The sequence below is a fragment of the Nannobrachium achirus genome, assembly GCF_963921795.1.
Source record: "Nannobrachium achirus genome assembly, chromosome: 22".
NCBI lineage: Eukaryota > Metazoa > Chordata > Actinopteri > Myctophiformes > Myctophidae > Nannobrachium > Nannobrachium achirus.
Window position 1 is genome coordinate 24,178,300 of NC_137829.1, and position 21,382 is coordinate 24,199,681.

Genomic DNA, 21,382 nt, shown 5'->3' on the forward strand with positions numbered 1-21,382 from the left:
TGTTTCAGAGCTCCAGGTGTTGGAGGGAGCTTGTCACTTTCTTGATGTTGATGCACATACAAAGTACTCCAGTGTTGACAGCAGTTCTTCCATAATTTCAGCTTCATCCAATCTGCAGAGCATTGTCAACATCTTCATCTGTTTTGAGGTAGACCCTGTAGCTAGATTGCCTTGCCTATACAGGAGAACCTGTATAGGCAAGAGAAGATATGCCCCATGAAGACCAGCCACCTCAAGCTGGAAATTCTACCCACCAAGATGCAACAGAACAGATACAGGATTTACAGTCATTATAGAGCACTATACATTATACAGTGGATGGCATGGTGCTTGCGCAGAAGCTGAGCAAAACAGCGAGTAGTAGTGACTGTAGTGACAGTCAAGGATCTGAATGGCTTCTTCAATGACAGACTGCTGCAACTAACACAAGATTATGATGAAAGATTCTCTGAAGAGTGCAACCAGAGATAAACGAAGACAAGGAGAAGCTTCTATTAAGTATCAAGCCATAGATGACACCAACATCAAACACATAATGTGTTATGTGTCTGATGTTGGTGTATGTTGGTGGAGTACAACAGGGGATCTTCCAAGCTGATCATCACATCTGCTTCTAGATACATCTAGAAGATCTATAGAGCAACAAAGACCTGGTCTTTGCAGAAAATAACCACAAAGAAGCAGACACACTGCTGATCCACCAGGCTGTGCTGGCTTCACAGCAAAACCCACCTAATGCACGTTTGTATTTCCCTACCCAGATAAGGACATTTTAGTGCAGGTCAAAGCAAACTGTGGCCTCTTGCTGAAGAACTCATCCATTTCTATGGCCTCTGGTGTTGTGAAGTTTGAACCACTGTGGCAAGCTCTAGGTAAAGAAAGAGCAAAGGCTTTGCCAGCCTTCCATGCATTCGCTGGGGTCGACAACACAGGGAGGTTCTCCTGTATAGGCAAGGCAACCTGGCTGCAGATGTACCTCAAAACAGATGAAGACGTTATCAATGCTCTGTAGATGCTTTTGGATGAAGCAGAAGTGACAGAAGGAATGCTGTCAACACTGGAGTCCTTTGTATGTGCAGCTTTCTCACCCTAGAGTAACAACATCATGACCATTCCTGACCTGTTCTGCAAACATAGGGCAGAAAGTGACAAGCTCCCAACACCTAGAGTTCTGAATCAGCACATCTCTAGAGTCCATGTCCAAACAAGGGCATGGACACAAGCAGCCATTGCTCTGAAGGATCCACAGCTGGATCCCCTGCAAAATGGGTATTTCAAACACTTTATTGGCATGCTGAAACCAACAACCACAAAGGTCCTCCCAGCCCCAAAGGCTATCCTTGAGGTGGTCCAATGCAAGTGTAAATCGGACTGTTCTTCTGGCAGATGTTCCTGCAAAGCTAAGCCTGTACTGACATGTGTCAGTGCAGCAGCTAGTTCCAAGACGATGATGATTCCCAAGCTGTGATGCATGAAAGTGAGGATAATGATTTTGATGTTGCATAAAGACTGTCTTTGATTACACATGTCATGATGTTTAAGATGGTTACACAAACAATTGAAGACCACAGTTAAATATAAAATAACTCTGAGTTGGTATCTGACTGATTGCCTGGGCTGTGTTTTTTTTTTTACCCATATGGTGGATTGTGTATTTCAATGGGATGATACAAAAATATTTAATGATAACTTGGACCACAGGTTTAGCCATCAAAATCATGTTCCATCTTATTTAGAAGCCAAGATATGACAAAACATACATTTTACAGTGGCCATTTTGTAATTCCAATATGGCTGCCATAAACACATCTGGGCAAATGGAAACGTTGATTTTCTGATTCCTTAGATAACAACCTTTCCAAAAATGTATAGTTTAGCAAATCTTCAAACAAATCCAACAAAATTACATTGTGAAACTAATATTGCAAGAAAACAACCACACCAGGCCATTTTGGACCCAGTCTAGCATCTAAGGGTTAATGTTGTAATTATTTGAGATGTATAACTACCACCATTGGATTCCTTGACCCTGAAAATGTAGGTTTAGCAGTTAAAATCAATGTTCCAGCTTATTTAGAGGCCAAGATATTACAAAACGTAATTTTATGGTGGCCATTTTGTAAATTCCAATATGGCCGCCATAAACACATCTGGGCAAATGGGAACATTGATTTTCTGATTCCTTAGACAATAACCTTTCCAAAAATGTATAGGTTTGCAAATCCTCAAAAAAATCAGACAAAATTACATAACCGACCTGACTAATGTCTGCACTCAGATCTGATGACAAGAATTAAACTCCAATGCAAGTTTGTGCACTTGTTATGAGCAGACCAGTTTTTGCTCGTCTGCAGAGCTACTTGATGACCAAACTTGGCCAGTAAATGAAAACAATGAAAAAAGAAAAAAAGGACCAGGGGATGCAATACTTCCTGATGAGTTTCCAAATTGAGCACAGCAAAGCAAGGCCTGCTGGTGAGAATTAATATAAAACCAATTGATCTTCGTGAGAGAAATGCCAAAGCTCTACACAAGTCGTAAAACACTCACAAAATGTGCAACGTGAGACAACGTGCATGCTTGTGCTTATAGACAAAAAATGTATGTACACTACACACTAGGGGTACAATATCACAATATTTTTCCAAGCTGTATCACGATACACAATCTTATCACGATCACAGGTCTAATTTGACCCTTAAAAGTATGTAACTCTGACAGTATACAAATGAAACCACCATTTAAGGGTCCATTTGATTTCATTTGTATACTGTCAGAGTTAAGAGGGAGACCTTGCCATTGTAAAGTTTGAGAACTACTGATTTAGACCAGAATGCAGGTTTAAATAAGGCACTCCCTCATTGTATCACGATATATACGATATCTCTGAAAAGGCATCTTGTGGAGACATTGGATCATCTCCACGATATTTATCACCATATCGTCCACTCATACTACACACTGTACACATCCCTGCAGGTTAGCTGGTGGTGCAGCAGGCCCCCTGTCTTCCGATGGAATAATGAGGCATAAATCCAGGCCGGACAGGGAGTGTTTAAATTTCAGCCATGATGACCAGCGCAGCCAAACACAGAGCATTACCTAGTGATGTTCTGACAGAGAGGGTCTATATGTATTGAGCCTCCATGATTGATGGTGGGGTCAAGAGTGGCTGGTCCTGGATCAGTGGTGTGGAGGAGTGCAGGCTAGTTAATAGACAGGCAGATAGCTCAAACTGATGGGCAGACCCAGGGCAAGCAAGGCATCCCTTCCTAGCAGAGGGAATGTTCTGGGATGAGGTGGAGAGAGGTAGCTACTGTTTTACTGATGGGGCCATTCCCACTGAAACTAAAGCCCACTCTAACAAGAAAGCACATTGCAGGAGGAATAGTGATTCCGTCCCATTCTTTCACACAAGGGAGAGAGAGAGAGAGAGAGAGAGAGAGAGAGAGAGAGAGAGAGAGAGAGAGAGGAAATTAAGTGAGGCAGCAGCAGCAACAGAGGAGCAAACGATGAGGAGGGAGCAAGATACAAGATTGAAAGAGTGAATCTGAGCAAGAGAAAGAAAGAAAGAAAGAAAGATAGAGAGAGAGAGAGGTCATAGTAGCAGGCTGAGTAGGCTGTCTCAGAGCATACAGCACTCCACACTGATTATAGGGGTTGTACAGAAAGGTAAGTGCAGCTCTAAGGCATATTAGCTTGAGCGCACAGTCGTTTTAAAAGCCACCTGAACAAATTCAACTTATGTAAGGTCTAAACACCCGCTTTTCCAAAAAAGTGAATGCAATTTAGAGTCAAATTTCTGGGGATTATTATTTTGAAGGCGATTACTCATGCAGTGAACCTTGGAACATCTCCCCCTTCAGTCTTAAAAAAAAGCAAGTGTTTATTGCCAAGCACCTGTCATTGCCGCCCGCTTCGTGTCTTTCCACTTAAAGTGATGCTCAATGAGCTTAAGCTGGGCAGGATTCCTCTGAATTTTAATGAGCGTGCAGGCAATTAAAAACCAAACAAAAAAACAGGCAGGGAAGTTTGGCGCCGTGTGCTCCATTGAACCATGGCAATGGTTGAACAGAGGAATGGCTCCTATCACTATGATACACTGTGCCATCCCTCTGCAATGTTAAGTGTCTGTTTGGTCGGCTGGCAGTCTGGCTGGCTAGCGTGGGAGGAGAGTGAAAGAAAATATCTAGACAGGGTCCAATAACAACGTGGCTCCCATCATCACACTGTTGATGATGAAGGTCTGTGAAGGCCCGCAGCTTCTGGTACATCATGAAAGCCTTCTGCCTTTATATTAGGTTCTATTTATTGAGGGCTCGCTGAAAGGCGAGACCAGTATGTTATACCAAAACTTTATAGGCCAGGTTTATTCTCCTAAAAAGAAATGACCGACAGTACAAAGGCAGGGTCCTTAGCCAATGAGGAGCAGCCAAAGGGTAGATCTTTGTGCCCATACATGGTGTTCCATGCGAGACCACACTGTTTCGTAGGAACAGCACTTCTAGTTTATTTCTGGTGTTTCAATTATGTCGTATTGATGATGTCATCTCCAAATTTGGGCATGGTTTCAGCCTGACCACCATTGACTTCCATTATAATATTTAACACTTCGCCAGCCGAAATAGAATGGTTGTTGGTAGATTAGCCGTGAAATTTCTATTATTATATTATGATCTGAACCGCATTCATTTTACCAGACATCCAGCGCTATATCACGTGGTCTTCATCCCCCATTACCATACCACGATCCCCCGTTGTATACTCACCACAGTTCCCAATGAAATTCTCAATCTGCATTGGCTTAGAGTGGGGGATTCGGCCGACGCATCATGTCCCCGTGCGTTTCGCGTGCGCGATCTGTTCACGTAAATGTCGCCTCAAATAATCTGTGTGACTCAAGAGTAGAAATGAACAGTTTCGCTCGCACAGCCCGCAGCACTGCTGCTGTAGTAGCACTCATGTATAAACAGTAAATGGGTGGCTGCCAAGGAGCCTCTGAGAAGGAGTGGACCTGACGTCACTTCTGCTTCATGTCAGACCAGCCATGCGCTATCGATGCACGAGTGGTGACTAGGGAAGGTTAGACGATCGCCGATTTTCGGATAAAAATAATTTATTTCGGTTTTAATGACCCAGTACGGTAAAAGATGGCGCGGCTGAGACTCCTTGCTCAGATGTCCGGTATAAAACGGTTTTAAAATTAAGAGGCTCCCCGTGGCTTGGAAAGGGTTAAGGTTAAATCCATCTTTACGTCTGGAGATTCCCGTCCAGGACGCGAGGAGGGACGTCGACCGCGGCTTGTGATTGGCTGAACCGGAGGTAGAGAGCGCTCCGCTGTGTTCAATTGCGTGCGGAGGTGCCGAAAGTAGGGGAGGGGGGGTCGCTTGAGACGACAGGCCTCCATTGTTTCCACCGAAAACAAGCGCTCCCTTACATCTCGCCTCCTACAGAAACAATACTAGCGTCCAGGACAGGCTTCAGACGCACCTTCTCAGGAGATTTGGCTCAGATCTGAACCCATTTGATTTGGCGTTAGGAACCCGTTGCAACCGCATGACCTTGATTGACGTGACGCCAGGCAGGGGCTCTAACTGCTACACTAGGGCGGTGCATTTAAAGTAAAATATTCCTCAAAATAGAACATTTGAAAAATTCACAGGGGTACCAAGTTGACTTACTGGCAGTAAACACAAGAAATCTTCCGCTCATCTGTCCGGTGGTTTGCAAGATTGGCTCTGGACAAACAGACACACAGACAGATAGACGGTTGGCCTCGTAACAGAGCTGTGCCCTAAAAAGCGGCCGTTAAAACTGCTATTGCTCACAATCAAGAAGCCTAACCCTGGACAGGACATTTTATTTCACAGCATTCCCTTTGGCGGTGGTGGCGGGGGATTTTTTCACTGGCAAAGTGGGAGGTCTGATCTTTTCTTGGAGTTTTGCCCGAGGTCAAGTTTGACGACCAGCCCTGCCTTGTAGGCATAAAAAGGGGCCGGCCCATTCTGGAGGTGCCATGAAATGTAATGACCCCCCCTCCATCAGAGCCCACCGGTGTGCCGTCACCTCTATTGTTGCCCCTGTGTGCTATTGAGCAAAAAGCAGCATGACTGACTCCCAGGCTAATCGTCTCCATTCACACACAAATGCCCGGGGGATACCTAGCTTGTTTTTCTATTCTCTGGCCCTTAAACCCTTGAAAGGTGTGAAAAGGGGGCTGCATGTTTTCTTTACAGTGTTCTTGGGGTGATACAGGGTGGTGTTATTGATTCCCTACTGGTCAATAAGTCTGCCTGCGGTCCCAGTGGTTCACGTTGAGTAAAACTGTCGACAGATAGCCCTCCAGTCTACTACGCAACAGTCCAGTACCTGCGTGTGGAGAGACAAAACACGAATCTCAGCTCAGTTTCTCATTTTCTTTACACTACCATGCAGCAAGGGGCTAATCCCAGACATTAAACTACCTATAGGCTTGGTTACAGCCCACCAGTGTTAAAACTGACCTTCCAAAAGCAGATAGAGGCCAATGGCCACCAAATCACTTTTATGTGTCACAAAGTCTATGTGCTATAAATGACCAAAATTAGCAGTCACAGTGGAAGTCAAGTCCAAAGATAAACCTCCAGGCAGGATGCACACAGTCTTGAAGCATTTCACTCATGAGCGGAGAGCATGGTGCGACCAATGGAGGCACAAATTGTTAGTTAACGCTGTGATCTCATATCTCCAAATGTGATCAATTATCGTGGCCTGATCCACTTACAGAGAGTTCTGACTCTGAATGGCCTCTTGGGGAGGAAATAGCAGAAAATTGCAGTGTGGTTGTGGTGTATATTTTGTGCTTGGACTCCATTGCGAACTGGCAGCTGTGTGGGGCTGCACTTTGCCCGCATCTCACAGGGCTAATGGACACTCCCACTGCTGAGGACTGGCTGGGGGTGCTGCTACCAGTAGGAGGGTGTGATTTACGGGTTAGTGAGCTGTGAGGTGCAGAGGTGCTTCATAGGAGAGCCTGGGGTTTATTTTCATACAGCCAGGAAACACACAAACACACAAAAGGGCCATTATCAGGCCCAGCTTAATGCTTTGGTGCAGTGTTTTTCTCAGACTTTTACATTTCAAGGTCTCCTCTTAACTCTGACAGTGTACAAATGGAACCAAATTGACCTGTCAGGGTCCATTTGGTTCCATTTTGTACATGGTCAGAGTTACAGACTTTTATGGGTCAATTTAGATCCCCCTGAAGGAACCCACAGAGTCCCTGGAATCCACTTTGAGAAACACTGCTTTAGGGCCAGACACCAAATACCTGGCCAAAAACTAAAAAAATATAAAACATTGTGTCCTGGGGCTGCTGAAGTAGCGCTAAAACGTTGCTGAAACGCTGACAAGTCCCCGGTGGCACCAAGCCTGTGTCGTAGCCCCGGGCACGACGAAGTGTTAATCCGGCCTCACTTCAGAATATACAGTTATGTGTAATCATAACCTTTAAACAAAATATAAGGAGTATAAAACCGACCGAACACATTAGGCAAAGATTTCACCCAAGTGCAATGGAGTAAAAAAGGTTCTGTACATGACCAGTAAGTAGTAAAATACAGATGAGTGAGACAGCAAATCCCTCCACCCCAGGTCTCATACCTGGTAGTCTCAGACAAAGCAGAAACCTGAAGAATCAACAGAGGCCCTTCATATTAATAGCCACCATTAACATGTGCCCATTAAGCAATTTCTTAAAATGTCACAGTCCATTAACCTCCACTCTAATTTCCCCTGTCGCTATAAGGAATTCATTTTTTTACCAAGACCTAAATGCTTCCCCATGTCTGACTTACTCGTATTCAACTTATGAGTGCAGCCAGTCACGTGAACTAAGGTGACCAAATCATGACTGAGCTAACAGGTACAAGAATAATATTTTGTTGCCTGCCGTATTGTTGTGCATGTGACATTGAAATGCCTTGAATAAGCTCGTTGGAAAAATCTCAACCCCTTGCTAATGAGAAGGATTAGAAGAACGTGGAAGCCACTTCATACTGCCAGTACTTCACTGCTACAATCCACCATGTGCCTTCACACACACACACACACACACACACAACACAATGTTCCCAGAATTTCACCCACTGTACATAAATGATTATATTTCAGAGTAACTGCAGCTCAGCCGTTGAGGTGAGGGGAGACAAACTGATCTGTCCCCTACAAATTGGTGGCGAGGGGGAAAAAAAACATACTTCCTGCTTTCCGGTTCAATCAGAATTGAGCTACTATGACATAAGGTTACACTATGGAATATGACTACCGCTGAGAATGATGGAAAAAGCCATGTGTTGAACCGTGGCAGTGCAGTGACCATGAGCACAGTGTGTGTGCATGTGTGAGAGAGAGAGATACTGTGTGGGCATGTGTGTCTTCTCATTACCTGCTGCTAGCAGCGCCTGGCGACTCGGCCCCGAGTCTGCATCGTTCCAGCTGATTGGCCACAATCTGTCTCTCCACTTCCAGCTCCCTGGTTAGCCGCTCAAACTGGAGCTCCTACACGGGGACGCACACACACACACACACACACACACACACACACACACACACACACACACACACACACACAGGGAAGAACTTAAGTTATTTCCATTGACAGATGCGACAAACGTGAAGTCAATATGAAGGGGAGAGTATGACGGCTTGACAGCTCGGTTGGATGCCATTACACCTCGTCACTGACTTGCGGGTTAATGACCCCGCAAAACACACCCTTGGGGTGTGGGACAAATAAGCCAAGGGTTCACAGAAGGCGCTCCGAACAAGCTTATATTAGCTCACAAGTACACGTTGATGGCGCACATGCATTAACGCACGCGTTCACTGTAGTACGTGGTATTGACATTTCAGCCAGCCCACACAGAGCGATAAGCACCACTTCAGTGGGTGCAGAAACGGTGATATTCAGCCCTGGCGGCAGCGTTCCTATGGGAGCCGTGCAGAAATCAGCATCTGACTACTCTAATTATCTAGCCTGAGCAGGACTGCTGCTGCTGCTGCTGTGAGTCGCACAGTTCTCTAGCTGCACACACCGCAGTGTGTCACAGTCTCACACATAGGGACATCAGAACACACACACACACACTCTCCAACGTTAATGTTGCATGCACATGCCTCACGCACGCACTCTGTGCCCACTCCCCCCCCCCCCCCCCCCTCCCCACGAACTCGGTCTCTCTCGTACTTCTCACCTCTGTCTTGTACCCCAACCTGCCCACCTCCGACCCACAAACACACTCACCGAGCAGCGATATCCTAGCCTTGTTGTCCGTCCTGTGGCATTTACATTAACACCGTCATTTGACAGAGGCACAGATGCACGCAGACACACAATGAGCACACACATACACGAGCACAAGTTCAGGGTCCTTCTGTTCCGTTCTGTGCCCGCTCTGGAAGTTCGGCTGAGCTCTGAAGTCTGGGACAGCCTACTTTTCACGCCTACCCTCCAACACTCCTCTTTTTAACCTCTGAAGGTGCTCTGAAATTCTCTCTCCACACTGAAGGCTTGGCAGAATGGTGGCACCCCTCCCCTCCCCTCCCCCATCGCTTTTCTCACCCCTCCCCCAGACCCACTCCTCTCCTCTCCCCTGGCTTGATTCAGTAGTAGTCATGTGGACTTTGACTGCAGTGTGTGTGTAAAAGAGAGAGAGAGCTTGCAGAGGAGGGAAAAACTGCCCAGCATCCCGACAAGCGCTCCACTCTGATACTAGTGCATATGCAGGCACACACATAGACAAGTGCATGTGCGCACGCATGCGCGCACACACACCGGATAGCGGTGCAGACATGACAGATATGAAGTGACCACGACAGGAAATTAGCTATCATCCTCTGTCTGTTACAGACAAATTTGTCCATTCCAATTCACTTTTTAAGAGACAGATTTGTCACTATACGGATGCTCAAGGCTCATATTATGTAAAATACAATTCTGAATGTACTGTGAGGGTGTGTGGGTTTGGGGGATTCCAGTGTTGTTGCTTTTCATTACTTAAGATATTATTTTTGGCCAGTCATATTAGTGGATTTTGGAGGTAAATAAAACACCCAAAATGGTATTTGTGGACTATTTAGATCAGGGTTCCCCAAAGTGGGTGCCGTGGCACCTTAGGGTGCCGTGATGCAAGTCCAGGGGTGCCTCAGAATAATCTGATAATATTTGGAATTCATCAATATCACATCATTTTACTATACTTGGTATAACAGACCTGATTTGCACTGTACTTGATGAACTCTTTTTTCCATCTACGGCCAACTCTCTTCACGGATATTTCTCTGTGACATGTATAACTGTATCTCAGGTGGAAAGATATTCACGTCGATTATATAATGTAAGATTCTAAAAATGAACAGTTTAATTCATGGGTGCCGTGGATGAACAAGTTATTTAGAGGGGTGCCTTGAGTCAAAGTTAGAAAACTGCTGATTTAGATACACAGCCCTACAGGTCTACAGTGCAGGTACACTGAGCTGTGGTAATCAGTAGTGATGTGTCGTTCATGAGTGATTTGTTCATAAGAATCGAATCATTAGCATGACTCGTGAACGATTCGTTCAAATCCCTGAAATGGGTCATTCACACTTTCGTTCATAACCCCCCTAATAGCCCCGTCCGGCAGACGGGACGCGACGGCGGGCTGTACTCGCGACGTAATAAAAACGCTCCTGCGATTGTGTTTTTCACAGGACGATCGCGCTATGAACGAATCATTTGAACGAATCTTTTGAACGGATCATTACCGTGAACGTGAACTAAATGATCCGTTAACTGAAATGAACGGGATTGCCCATCACTAGTAATCAGTCGACACTATAGAGAAAACTAGGACAAAGAGATCTAGAGTTAATGCTGTGCCTCTGACAAAGAGAACATTAGGTGATAGTGACAGAAGTAAACAAAAGCGGATGGCTGTTTGTGTGTATTTGTATGTGTGTGTGTGTGTGTGTGTGTGTGTGTGTGTGTGTGTGTGTGTGTGTGTGTGTGTGTGTGTGTGTGTGTGTGTGTGTGTGTGTGCGTGCGTGCGTATTGTGTGTGCCATTACCAATAGCCAGGAGAATCAGGAAGCATTACTATCTTATTTGAAACTGATACGACAAGGGTTTCCCCAAACACAAACATGTACATACATGCATGCATGCAAACACACACTCACAGCACTAACGTTAAAGGACATTGAGCTGTCACGCAAGGATATGCCGCATGTATGCATTGGCATGAGAAACACAACATGTAAGGTGAGATAGTTATATCACACCAATTTTAGTTTTCTATCATTGAAAACGGAGATGGCCTATTTTTGGAGCTGGCGCTATTCTTAGCCCACGGTGTCTCTCTGCCTTCCTTCCTTTTTAAGCTCGTAATCCAATTGTCTTGTTTGTCTTTGCATGGACGTCTGAAGGCGCAGAACCCTGAGCTATGACAGCTCTGCCAGCAAATATGCGCCGCGGCCCTGTGTAAACAGCCATGCCTTTTCTAAAGAGCCTACACACATACACACACACGCGCAGTCTCTCACACACACACACACACACACACACACACACACACACACACACACACACACACACACACACACACACACACACACACACACACACACACACACACACACACACACACACACACACACACACACACACACACACACACACAAACACACACACACACACACACACACACACACACACACACACACACACACAAGATTTTCATCCCACTGATAAGCTAGATAAGACTGTGATCTTGATGAAACGGAGTGGGAAGAGAGTGAGACATCTGCTGCAGCCATAAGGCATAGAGGTCTCCGTCACCACCAACGGTTGGAGCCCCTCCAACAGGACGCCAGGAAAGCACCATGGCTGCACTCATGGCACCAGAGAGCATCATCCTTCCTGAGATGGAGGAACCTCATGGAGGAGGGATGGAGGAGGGTACAAAATAGTTTCCCACATGCGGGTCTCTGCATCAGGCTTTCCTGTTTATAATGCCAGCTAATAATAATCTCACCTACGATGTTTAATAATCCCCACGGTGGACCGTGGAATGACAACAAAAATCACAACACTGGCAAGAAGAAATTAAGCAGCCTATAGAGCGTATGCACATGCATAAAGTGAATGGCAAATCGAGTGGAAAAGTGAGTTTAACATCGTTTAACATTGTTTTATGCGATCAGATGACTTTTCTTTTTGGATGTATGGGCTGTCAAGGCCAGAAAGTAGTTTTTTCCACTCAGTAGGTGTCCCGCATAACTTCCGGGTATGATGATGATGTCACGCGCATACCCTCTATTGGCTCTGCTGATTAGGGTTGCTTGGAGCATAGCGGTGGTCGTCTTGTGTGAGTGTGTGTGTGTGTGTGTGTGTGTGTGTGTGTGTGTGTGTGTGTGTGTGTGTGTGTGTGCGTGCGTGCGTGCGTGCGTGCGTGCGTGCGTGCGTGCGTGCGTGCGTTTTGTAAATATGAATTATAGCTGATTGATTGGAATGACCATTGCTGTCCACAAGGTTGCGGAAGAGTTGGAGAAATAGAGAGATAATTAGAGGAAGGAACAGAGAGAGATAATCAGGTGACTGTCTACAGCCACCACAGCCAGATGTCATACATTATGAGAGCCCATCTGTCCCCCTCCTGAGTGTACAGCAAGAACTACTGCCATGCCTCTTCCACACCAGTAACAAACACCGTTTATGATTGCCTTTGTACACCAGGGTTCCCCAATAGGCAACTAAAGGCCGTTCCATACTTCGACAGAACCGAACTTTTCGGTTGAAAAATAAACTTTTTTATTTTTTATCTTTTCCGAAAAAAAAGCGTCGGATGTTCATACTTCGCTCCTGTTCGGAGGGTTGACACGTTGGAAGTTGGAAGCGGTGGCACGTACCGTATTGTGAGTTTGTGGAGGTTATGGAGGAGGAGGACCGAGGAAGACGAGGAGGAAATGTTAGAGGAGGCAGAGGAGGAGGAGGATTTTGCGTTTTGCCCTGCTTTGTGTGGCTGAGGGGGAGGCGAGCACATCTAGCCGGCAGGGGTATGTCCGCCGCGTGTATCAGACTCTCGTTCAGGGGATGAGGGGCAATTGGGCATGGACGAGGAGAAGCATTTTGAAATAATAAGTATGTCTGCCAGTCGTTTTGACGACCTTCTGCGTCGTGTTGCGCCGCTCATTGAGCATGCACCGACACACGTACAGTACAGTAGTTTTTGCGGGTCGCAAAGCAAAAACAAAAGCAATGTACAGTAGACTCGCGTCACCAGGCTTTCCAATGTACAGTACCTGGGGGGGGGGGGGGGGCTCGCGTCACCAGGCATTCCAATGTACAGTACCTGGGGGGGGGGGGGGGGGGGGGATCCAACCGACCAATCACGTTTGCCGTTTCACCGAACCTGATTTCGGCGAGTGACAACATCTCGTTGTGCAAATTTCAGAACTATTGTTCGGAGAAAAAGCATTCCAGAACTTTCGAGGAATTACATTTTATAGTTGAAAAGGACCTTTTGACCGAAAACGGCGGTTTCGGTCAAAGTATGGACAGGCCTTAACTGTCTGGCCCTCTGCCCTCAGCAACCCCTGCCCCCAACCCCTTTTTGGGGGGGCTAGTGAAAGTATGGTGAGTGAGATATGAAATGTAAGCTTACCATAATCACAGTAATCCTTAATAATTTTCCATCATATTCAAGGGATTTTGGAGAGAATTGAGACTGACTCCACTCACTCCAATCACTTTCAGAGCACTGCAGAGGGAAGTTGTGTGTGTCTGTGTCCAGCTGAAGGTAGTTAGTAGTTAACGCCACTCGTTATGCATCAAAAGAAGGCAATTATGTCTCTCAGTCTGCACTGTCAGATAGGTCACTGTCAAATAGCAATTTCTTTACCAGTTAATGGTTGGCAACTATACTGATGCAAAATAAGATATCTGAACGGCTACATATATTTTATATACAATTAAAATGTTGAGAACCAGAGTTACAGGGGGTATAGCCAGGATTTTCTTCTTGAAATGCCTGGATCCTGACAAGAAGGCTCAAAGAAGGAGAAGACACCCACCCGGAAGTTGGCACACCACGGTCCATGCGCCATGACACTTTTGGGTGGCGGAAGTGGCACCGCTAATGTTATTCACCGAACCTCCGGTGCCACTTCCGCCACCCAAAGTGTCATGGCGGATGGCCATGGAGCCTAAAATGACGTCGGTGTCCATTTCTTCTTTGATCTTCCTTGGATCCTGAGGCTACTGATCACATGACCGCACAATCAATCCACCAGATCCATATTGATCTTGCATTAAAAAGACAGAAGCCTCTGTATTGCCCCGCCCCCTACGCAGAGTGTTTTACCTGGATGCGGTCCGCAGCAATCTCAGACAATTTTATTTTGAGGACAACATTTATTTGGGGTGCACGACATAAAGTTACTACAACTTCATACCCGGGGAAAAGGGATTTAGGCTACTCTGGTGAAACATGGGCAAGGTGCCACTTTCAGCCTGGTATCCTTATTTCATATCATAGGCGAATACATTTCAATAATAATGTAAAAAATGTAGGTAACTAGAAGATCTGTCTACTTTATCTGTTTGACAACAAAATATTTATAACTTAAGTGTTTAAGTGGGATTTATATATATCCCCCTGCAGAGAGATTTGTTCTGTACTCTGCATAATTCATTGTGTTCTCAGCCCTTCTGGCCCTGACAAAGAATAGGACACATCTATTCAGCTTAATGATCCGTTGCGTCAGGCCGAGCGCAGCAGTAATGACCATTAAACAAGGCCCATGCTTATTTAGCCCATGCGGGCCCAGCCTTGGTCAGTGCCAGGCTTAGCGTAGAAGGAGGCAGGGGACAATGAGTGGCCGACTGTCCTATACCAACAAGGCCACTGGCTTCATTGTTCACCGCCACAATGAGCATCAGTTTGTGTGCGCCTGTCAGAACCAACAAGCCCAGAGTTGCAGGGCTGAATAACATCCTGTCGCCTCGCTTCCCTGACCGGGTCCAGAACAAACAGATGACACGCGGCACTGAAAACCCACACCCCACCCCTAGCCCTGTGTCATCCTAATGGATGCTGACAATACAAGACTCGCCTGAAAGGCCCCTTGGCCTCGCTGTCGCTTGCTGTGCCGCCTCAGCAGCATGGACCAAAGTGTCCTGAACCTGCTCTTCATCATGCGGGCTCAAACAGACCAGGCATGGGAGTTCATCTGAGACACATACATTTTAAGTATCACACTGATTCTACAAGCTCAAAACTAGAGATGCTCCGATTGCGATTTTTGGGGCTGATACCGATCACCGATCAACTGGAATCCCGATCACAGCGTCAAATCCATAAATGCTTCTATTTATTGTGTTACTGTAGCAGCATTTATATATTTAATTTAAAAAATCTTGACATTGTATAAACATTAGGAGATTGCAGGCTGAGGTCCTTTAGTATCCAATTCAACTTGTAGGAGTTGAAGCTGAGGTTACATTCAGTCCCACAGATAAATATTGTGAAAATAGCTGATCTAGCTTGAAGATCGGCAAAGCCGATACCGATCAAAGCCAATAGAGGCATTATCGGCTGATCGCGATCACTCACCGATCAATCGGTACTCAAAACACATCGCATTCGCACCGCACACCACATTTTGAGCTTGTAGATCTGATATTTTCAGTGCGTGACACCGGCACACAACAAACTATAAATCATGAGGATTCAAAGTAATCGGGTCAGGGTTCAAAGTTACAATGCTCAGACAACAGATACCTGTGTTGCTCAACCATGTCCACTCTACCAGGTAAAGAAATGAGACCCGGAGGAAAAAGATAACAAGCTTGTATTTTACATATTGCATTGACACAGTAATATCATAACCCCTATGACCCAAAGCATGAATAATACACAACCAATTTCAAACCCAACTTAGGTAAAAAATGCTGTGATTAAATTATAGTTTAATACTACAACAAGCCATTTAACAGCCCGTTACATTATTTCAGTGACTCAAGTGCGGGCAGGGCTTTCCCTGGGGTAGTGTACAGTGTACATCAATAATACTGTATGCCTGCTAAGCAGTTTTCCTTGGTACGTACGCTGTACCAGCCATTCATCACATCCACTCAGCTGGACCCTACTGTGTAGTGTGTACTACCGGGATTAAGAAACGACAAACTAGCTGCCACTGGGACCAGAGATCACAATAGACATGGTTTCCAGGTTTCCGGAAGGTGGCATAGGCAATAGGCATACCCTTCCTGTTCCTGTTCTTCGTTTGATTGGCTCTGCATCAGGTTTGACCCGGAAACACATGAGGCCATCGCATGCGTTTCCAGTTGAGATCTGTTTGCTGACCCAGTGGTACTACAGTTATCCACAGGGACTATTGAGTAAAGGCTGCAAGATCATTTGTAAGCAAGTGACACATTAAACTGGAAAAGTGTGCTTCTTTGAGCACACCTAGACAAGAGGTGTTACAAATATTACATTTATTTCCAGAATGTCATATATTCAATTTAGAGAACAATTGTCTGCAGTCCATCATTCATTATCAGTAAAAACAGGATCCATTAACCAGGAAATGTAATTACGAATCACCCTTTATTTTAAAGGAAAGAACTTTAAGTTCATTTTCTGCTCTCAGTCCCTTTTGTAAGAGCAGGAACTAATTCTTCATATAGATATCATCTGCCATATGAGAGGAGGCTGGCTCTTCAAAAGGCATCAGGCATCCATCAAACAAAGCGTATCTTTGGACTGTTTACTGTATGTGAAGAAAACCCTGCATGTGGTACATGACACACAGGCCTCTCCTTCAAAAATAATTGGTCAAACGACACACCTGAGCCAGGGGCTCCATGACCACATGAAATAAACACTGTTGCCAACAAAAACCAAAAGAGGGCAAAGAGCTACAAGAAACCGACACATGCTGGAATCAAATTTCACATTCTTTGTTCCATAATAAAATAAAAGTAATGTTAGACAAAATAAGTAGGATCAAAGACAGAAAACCTTCAAAATGAAAGTGACTGAGACTTTCATTTCGCTCTTCATGAGAATCATGACTCAGGGTTTGAAAGGATATAAATAGACAAAGCCATGACACACCCTTCACAGACAAGCAGAGGTAGTGATGCCACGTCTCGGCACCTTGGCCTGGCATGTGTCCCCTCTAATTTTAGGAAGGCACTTAAAAACATTACTCCATCCCAAATAATGCTTTGTGAGTCCAGTTTGGCTGTATGATAGTGAAGACAGAGAAAGGAAAAAGTCTATCCCTCCCTGCCACTCTTTCGGCAAAATGGGAATCTTGTGATTGTGAATGTACTCTTTCCTGTCCAATTCAAGATGTAGCGCTACTGCACAATTAAGAAGATGACGGTAAACAAAAACCTACGACGTTAAACCATGTAATTTGGCTCGTTATCTTCATGGAAGAGCGGTTTGGGAGATGCAGACAAACAGATGGTTAAGCAAACAGCCATGTGCATTCATCATCCTGTTGGCAGCAGTAAACTAAAACTATCTGCCACAGCACAGAGCCCTTTACTTTCTAATGAAATTAAAAAAGGGGTGTTTGTAGCCAACACAAAACATAAAACTGTCAACAGGATAGACTTATTCCTCAATCCAATCCTGTAAAGGTATCATGTAATGCCAACCCCATAACCTAGTCAATCTGACACCAACGCAGTGATTGATGCTATAATGGCTAATGCTATCTAATGGGGAAATACTGTAGCGATAATATGGGTCTGGAAGCATTTATGTAACTGCACACCATAATAAAATGACATTGAATTGGACTCCATCACATAATTGATATGCTGTAGCTCAAATGAAACAAGATAATCTTATGCTGTGCATAACATTAGGTTGAAAAAAACAAATTTAACTAGAAGCAGTGCTCTTCCGAGCACAGGTCTCCACCAGGCCACACAAATCGGCCTGTTATAGCGCCACCATGAGGCTGATTTAAAAAATGTGGGGCAGAGGTTCTGAATTAGCATCCAGGGAGTGTGTGTGCTCAGTTTGGCAGCGATCGGGCCAACGGCGCCGGAGATTAGCTGGTAACAACCAGGCCACACAAATCGGCCTGTTATAGCGCCACCATGAGGCTGATTTGAAAAATGTGGGGCAGAGGTTCTAGATTGGCATCCAGGGAGTGTGTGTGCTCAGTTTGGCAGCGATCGGGCCAACGGTGACTGAGATTAGCTGCTCACAAACTGCGAGGACGCACGGACGCACGCACGCACGCACGCACGGACGGACGGACGGACGGAGGGGAAAACATACTCTCCCTCAGCCTTCGGCTGGTGGAGACAATAATTACTCAAATTATTAAATTTACAAAACTAGGAAATCAATAAGAAAATGTACCTATTGCCGTTTTCACTGCTAAAAATATTGTATTTTTCACCTAATATTTACACTTTCTACCTAACTTAAGGAGGACTGAAACAACATGGAACTTGAACATGAACAGTACAGCATCAGCCAATACAATGGCTTGATGTAGGCATGATGTAGTGCTGGTGTAGCCTGGCGTTGCTCATACTAATTCCTCACTGCGTATCGGATATTAGTCTGGACTCGCGGGCAGAATTTTCATTTCCAAGGGGTGGGTTAAAAAATGGCTCTAGACACGATTTGTTAGACCAGACCAATGCTGGGCCCTGATTGGTTCCCCAAAATTTTGGGGAAGAGTAAATGGATTCACAATTGAGCAGGGCCAGAACCATATTCGCCACGGGCAATTTTCTTTTTGCCCTGGCGGATTGGTCTGGTTCCAGGCTAGTGCTGGTGGACACTGCAATCCTCAAACTTCTCTTGTCGACTCAGCACCTCTCCACTTCCACATGAGCAGACAGTAACAGAGGTATAGATCACCGTAATCTCTGGCTCATCCTGGCCAGTCCATGTTCAAATCCCAACATTAATTAAGGCTACAGATCTTATCTGGCATTACATCATTTCTCATTACCTCCGGACTCCAGTTCTGCCCATGTGAGTCTGTAAAGTGCACAGTGCAAGAAGCCCTTTTTTGTAGCAGTCTGCTTGGGCTCCTGGCTTGGAAGCAAAGTGCTGCAATGTTCATTAGCGATGGTCAGGAACATTTTGTGTAACTGGGGCAGATGGATTTTCCCCTTTACCGAGGACAAAAGTCTACTGGAAATATGTTTGTTCATTAAGTGGCAATGATGCTTGACCGTTCTGCACTCTTGCTGCAGTGTGTGGCAGACGTATTCTGGTGAGCAGTTTGAGCCCTGGCACACTGTGGGAGTGTGACAGCAAAGGTTAAGAGGAGGTGAGTGACTACAGCAGCAGGGCCCGGGGAAGAGGAGGAACAGGGTCCGAGCAGCAAACTGCATGCTGGGACATAGGCTGAGAGACGGTGGCCTCTTGGACGAGCTGCGTGACCAGACCTGGAGGAACCACACTGCGTAATTACTCACTGGAACAGCAACAATGTCGCCTTTCTAAAATGCCCAGGTTTTAGGGAACTGGACTGCAACGTCATGCCAGTGCAACATAATGCTAATAAAGATGATGGAGAGAAGGCCGTTTCAAATTGTGGGGCGAAATAAAGTGATAGAGCACATTCTGCAGCAGTCAGGGCTATTAGAGAATGGGAAAGAAAAGAATTGCTTCGGCACCCAGAGCTGCAATACAGCTTTATTCAAGCTGATAAGTGACAACCAGCCATAAACAGAAATATGAAAAATCATTCACACACAGATAATGGAATAGCAAGTTTACAATGCAGCATCATTTCTGCCTGGGCTTCTGCAGATTCCTAACGTGGATTTACAAGCATTTACAGGAGGAAGCTTACAGACTTATGAAAATGACTTCTGAATTCCTCCCTTCAGTCAGGAAAAAAAGGATTATAAGGTAAAGTGACATACTGTAGTCTAAGACACAAATGGAAAAGAAGGTCAAAGCCAGGTAATCCTTTAGGAGAGATAGGGAGCCTAAAATATTGCATTGGCTGTTTAGAAAAATCTGTGATGTATGGCAACTAAATGTCCAACCATTTTCTTTACAGGGAGGCCAATGTTCTATAAACAGTCTCATGTTACGTTGTGTTTAGTCTATCAAATAAAAATGGCTACCGTACATAAATACAAAATGTATAAAAAAAATGTTTTTACCTTAATGGTGCTGCAGCACTGTAGTGCAGTTACCTAGTTACAGCCTAAGATACTGGTGGTCCATTTGAATGCATTATACAGAGTAGAGATGCAATTTATGGCTCTTTGAAGTGAGCCAGAGCCATGGCTCTGGCTCACTTAAAAGAGCCGTTCAAAAGACTGGCTCATTTGGCTCTTTTTGCCCATTGCATATTTAAAATATTTTCGTTGAAACATGAATCCACAAGGTGGCACGGTCTGGCACCACATTCCTCTGCTGACAGTTTAGATCACAATTTTGTATTTACCCTTTTATAAAACATGTGTGTGTAAATTAAGCTACCCTGACTAATGTTATTCATGCAACACCATAAAAAAACCAAGCAGGCAACAATGAACTCGCTCCTCCCTAGCCCTAACCCTAACCCTAACCCTATTATTATTATTATTATTATTATTTACCAACTGTCTAGGCCTGGCACAATGTGAGCTTGTACATCGGCTATTTTAAAATAGCAAACATTTAATTATTTACAGGGACATAATACAGTCATTTGTCATGGAAGTGGACTTCCCAAGCAATATGGAGACGTTTTAATTATAGAAATCGCTTAATAATTGTCTACGCTATGATCAAATCAAACTGTAGTGTCTTAATTTGCTTCCTAGATAGCTGCACATTGCCGCGCCGCACCGCGCATCGCGGCGCCGGCGGCGCCGCACCACGTCGCGAGCCAATTCAGCCAAATGAACGGCTCCCTACTCCGCGAACCGGATCCCATCGTTCACTTCAAAGAGCCGTTCAAAAGATTCGATTCGTTCGCGAACGTTGCATCTCTAATACAGAGAGACCGAAGTGTGATTTCTTGTCATTATTAGTCAATTAGGCTACGAAAAACTGATGCCAATTAATTAATGGAGACAAATAGCATACACTTTGTTCACTGTCTGAGTCGAGAACATTATGTGAAATCAGATATTGGTGAAAATAATCAGCAGCCATTTATACAATTTCAGGGCCATTGAGATAGAAACGTGAAATGCTCCCGTGATATGTGCGAGGTAGGACGCTAACGATTTTCATTCTCTCCCCCCTCACGCACGCACGCACGCACGCATGCACGCACACACACACACACACACAGAGAGAGAGAGCGCACACAGTGTTTTCAAAATAACACCAGCATCGCTGCTGCGTGGTTTTTATCAACATATT

The 21,382-nt window shown here is 45.1% G+C and overlaps 1 protein-coding gene across 5 annotated transcripts in view; it reads right to left on the reverse strand.

Annotated features, from left to right (window-relative positions):
* LOC308307341 (plakophilin-4-like) overlaps positions 1 to 21,382 on the reverse strand; it is a 122,835-nt gene that overhangs the window by 51,614 nt on the left and 49,839 nt on the right. For all 5 annotated transcript variants that reach the window (XM_080752549.1, XM_080752550.1, XM_080752548.1 and 2 more), the window contains one exon: positions 8,426 to 8,538. In XM_080752549.1, coding sequence (XP_080608675.1) covers positions 8,426 to 8,538 — 113 coding nt within the window. The remainder of the gene's footprint in view (positions 1 to 8,425; positions 8,539 to 21,382) is intronic.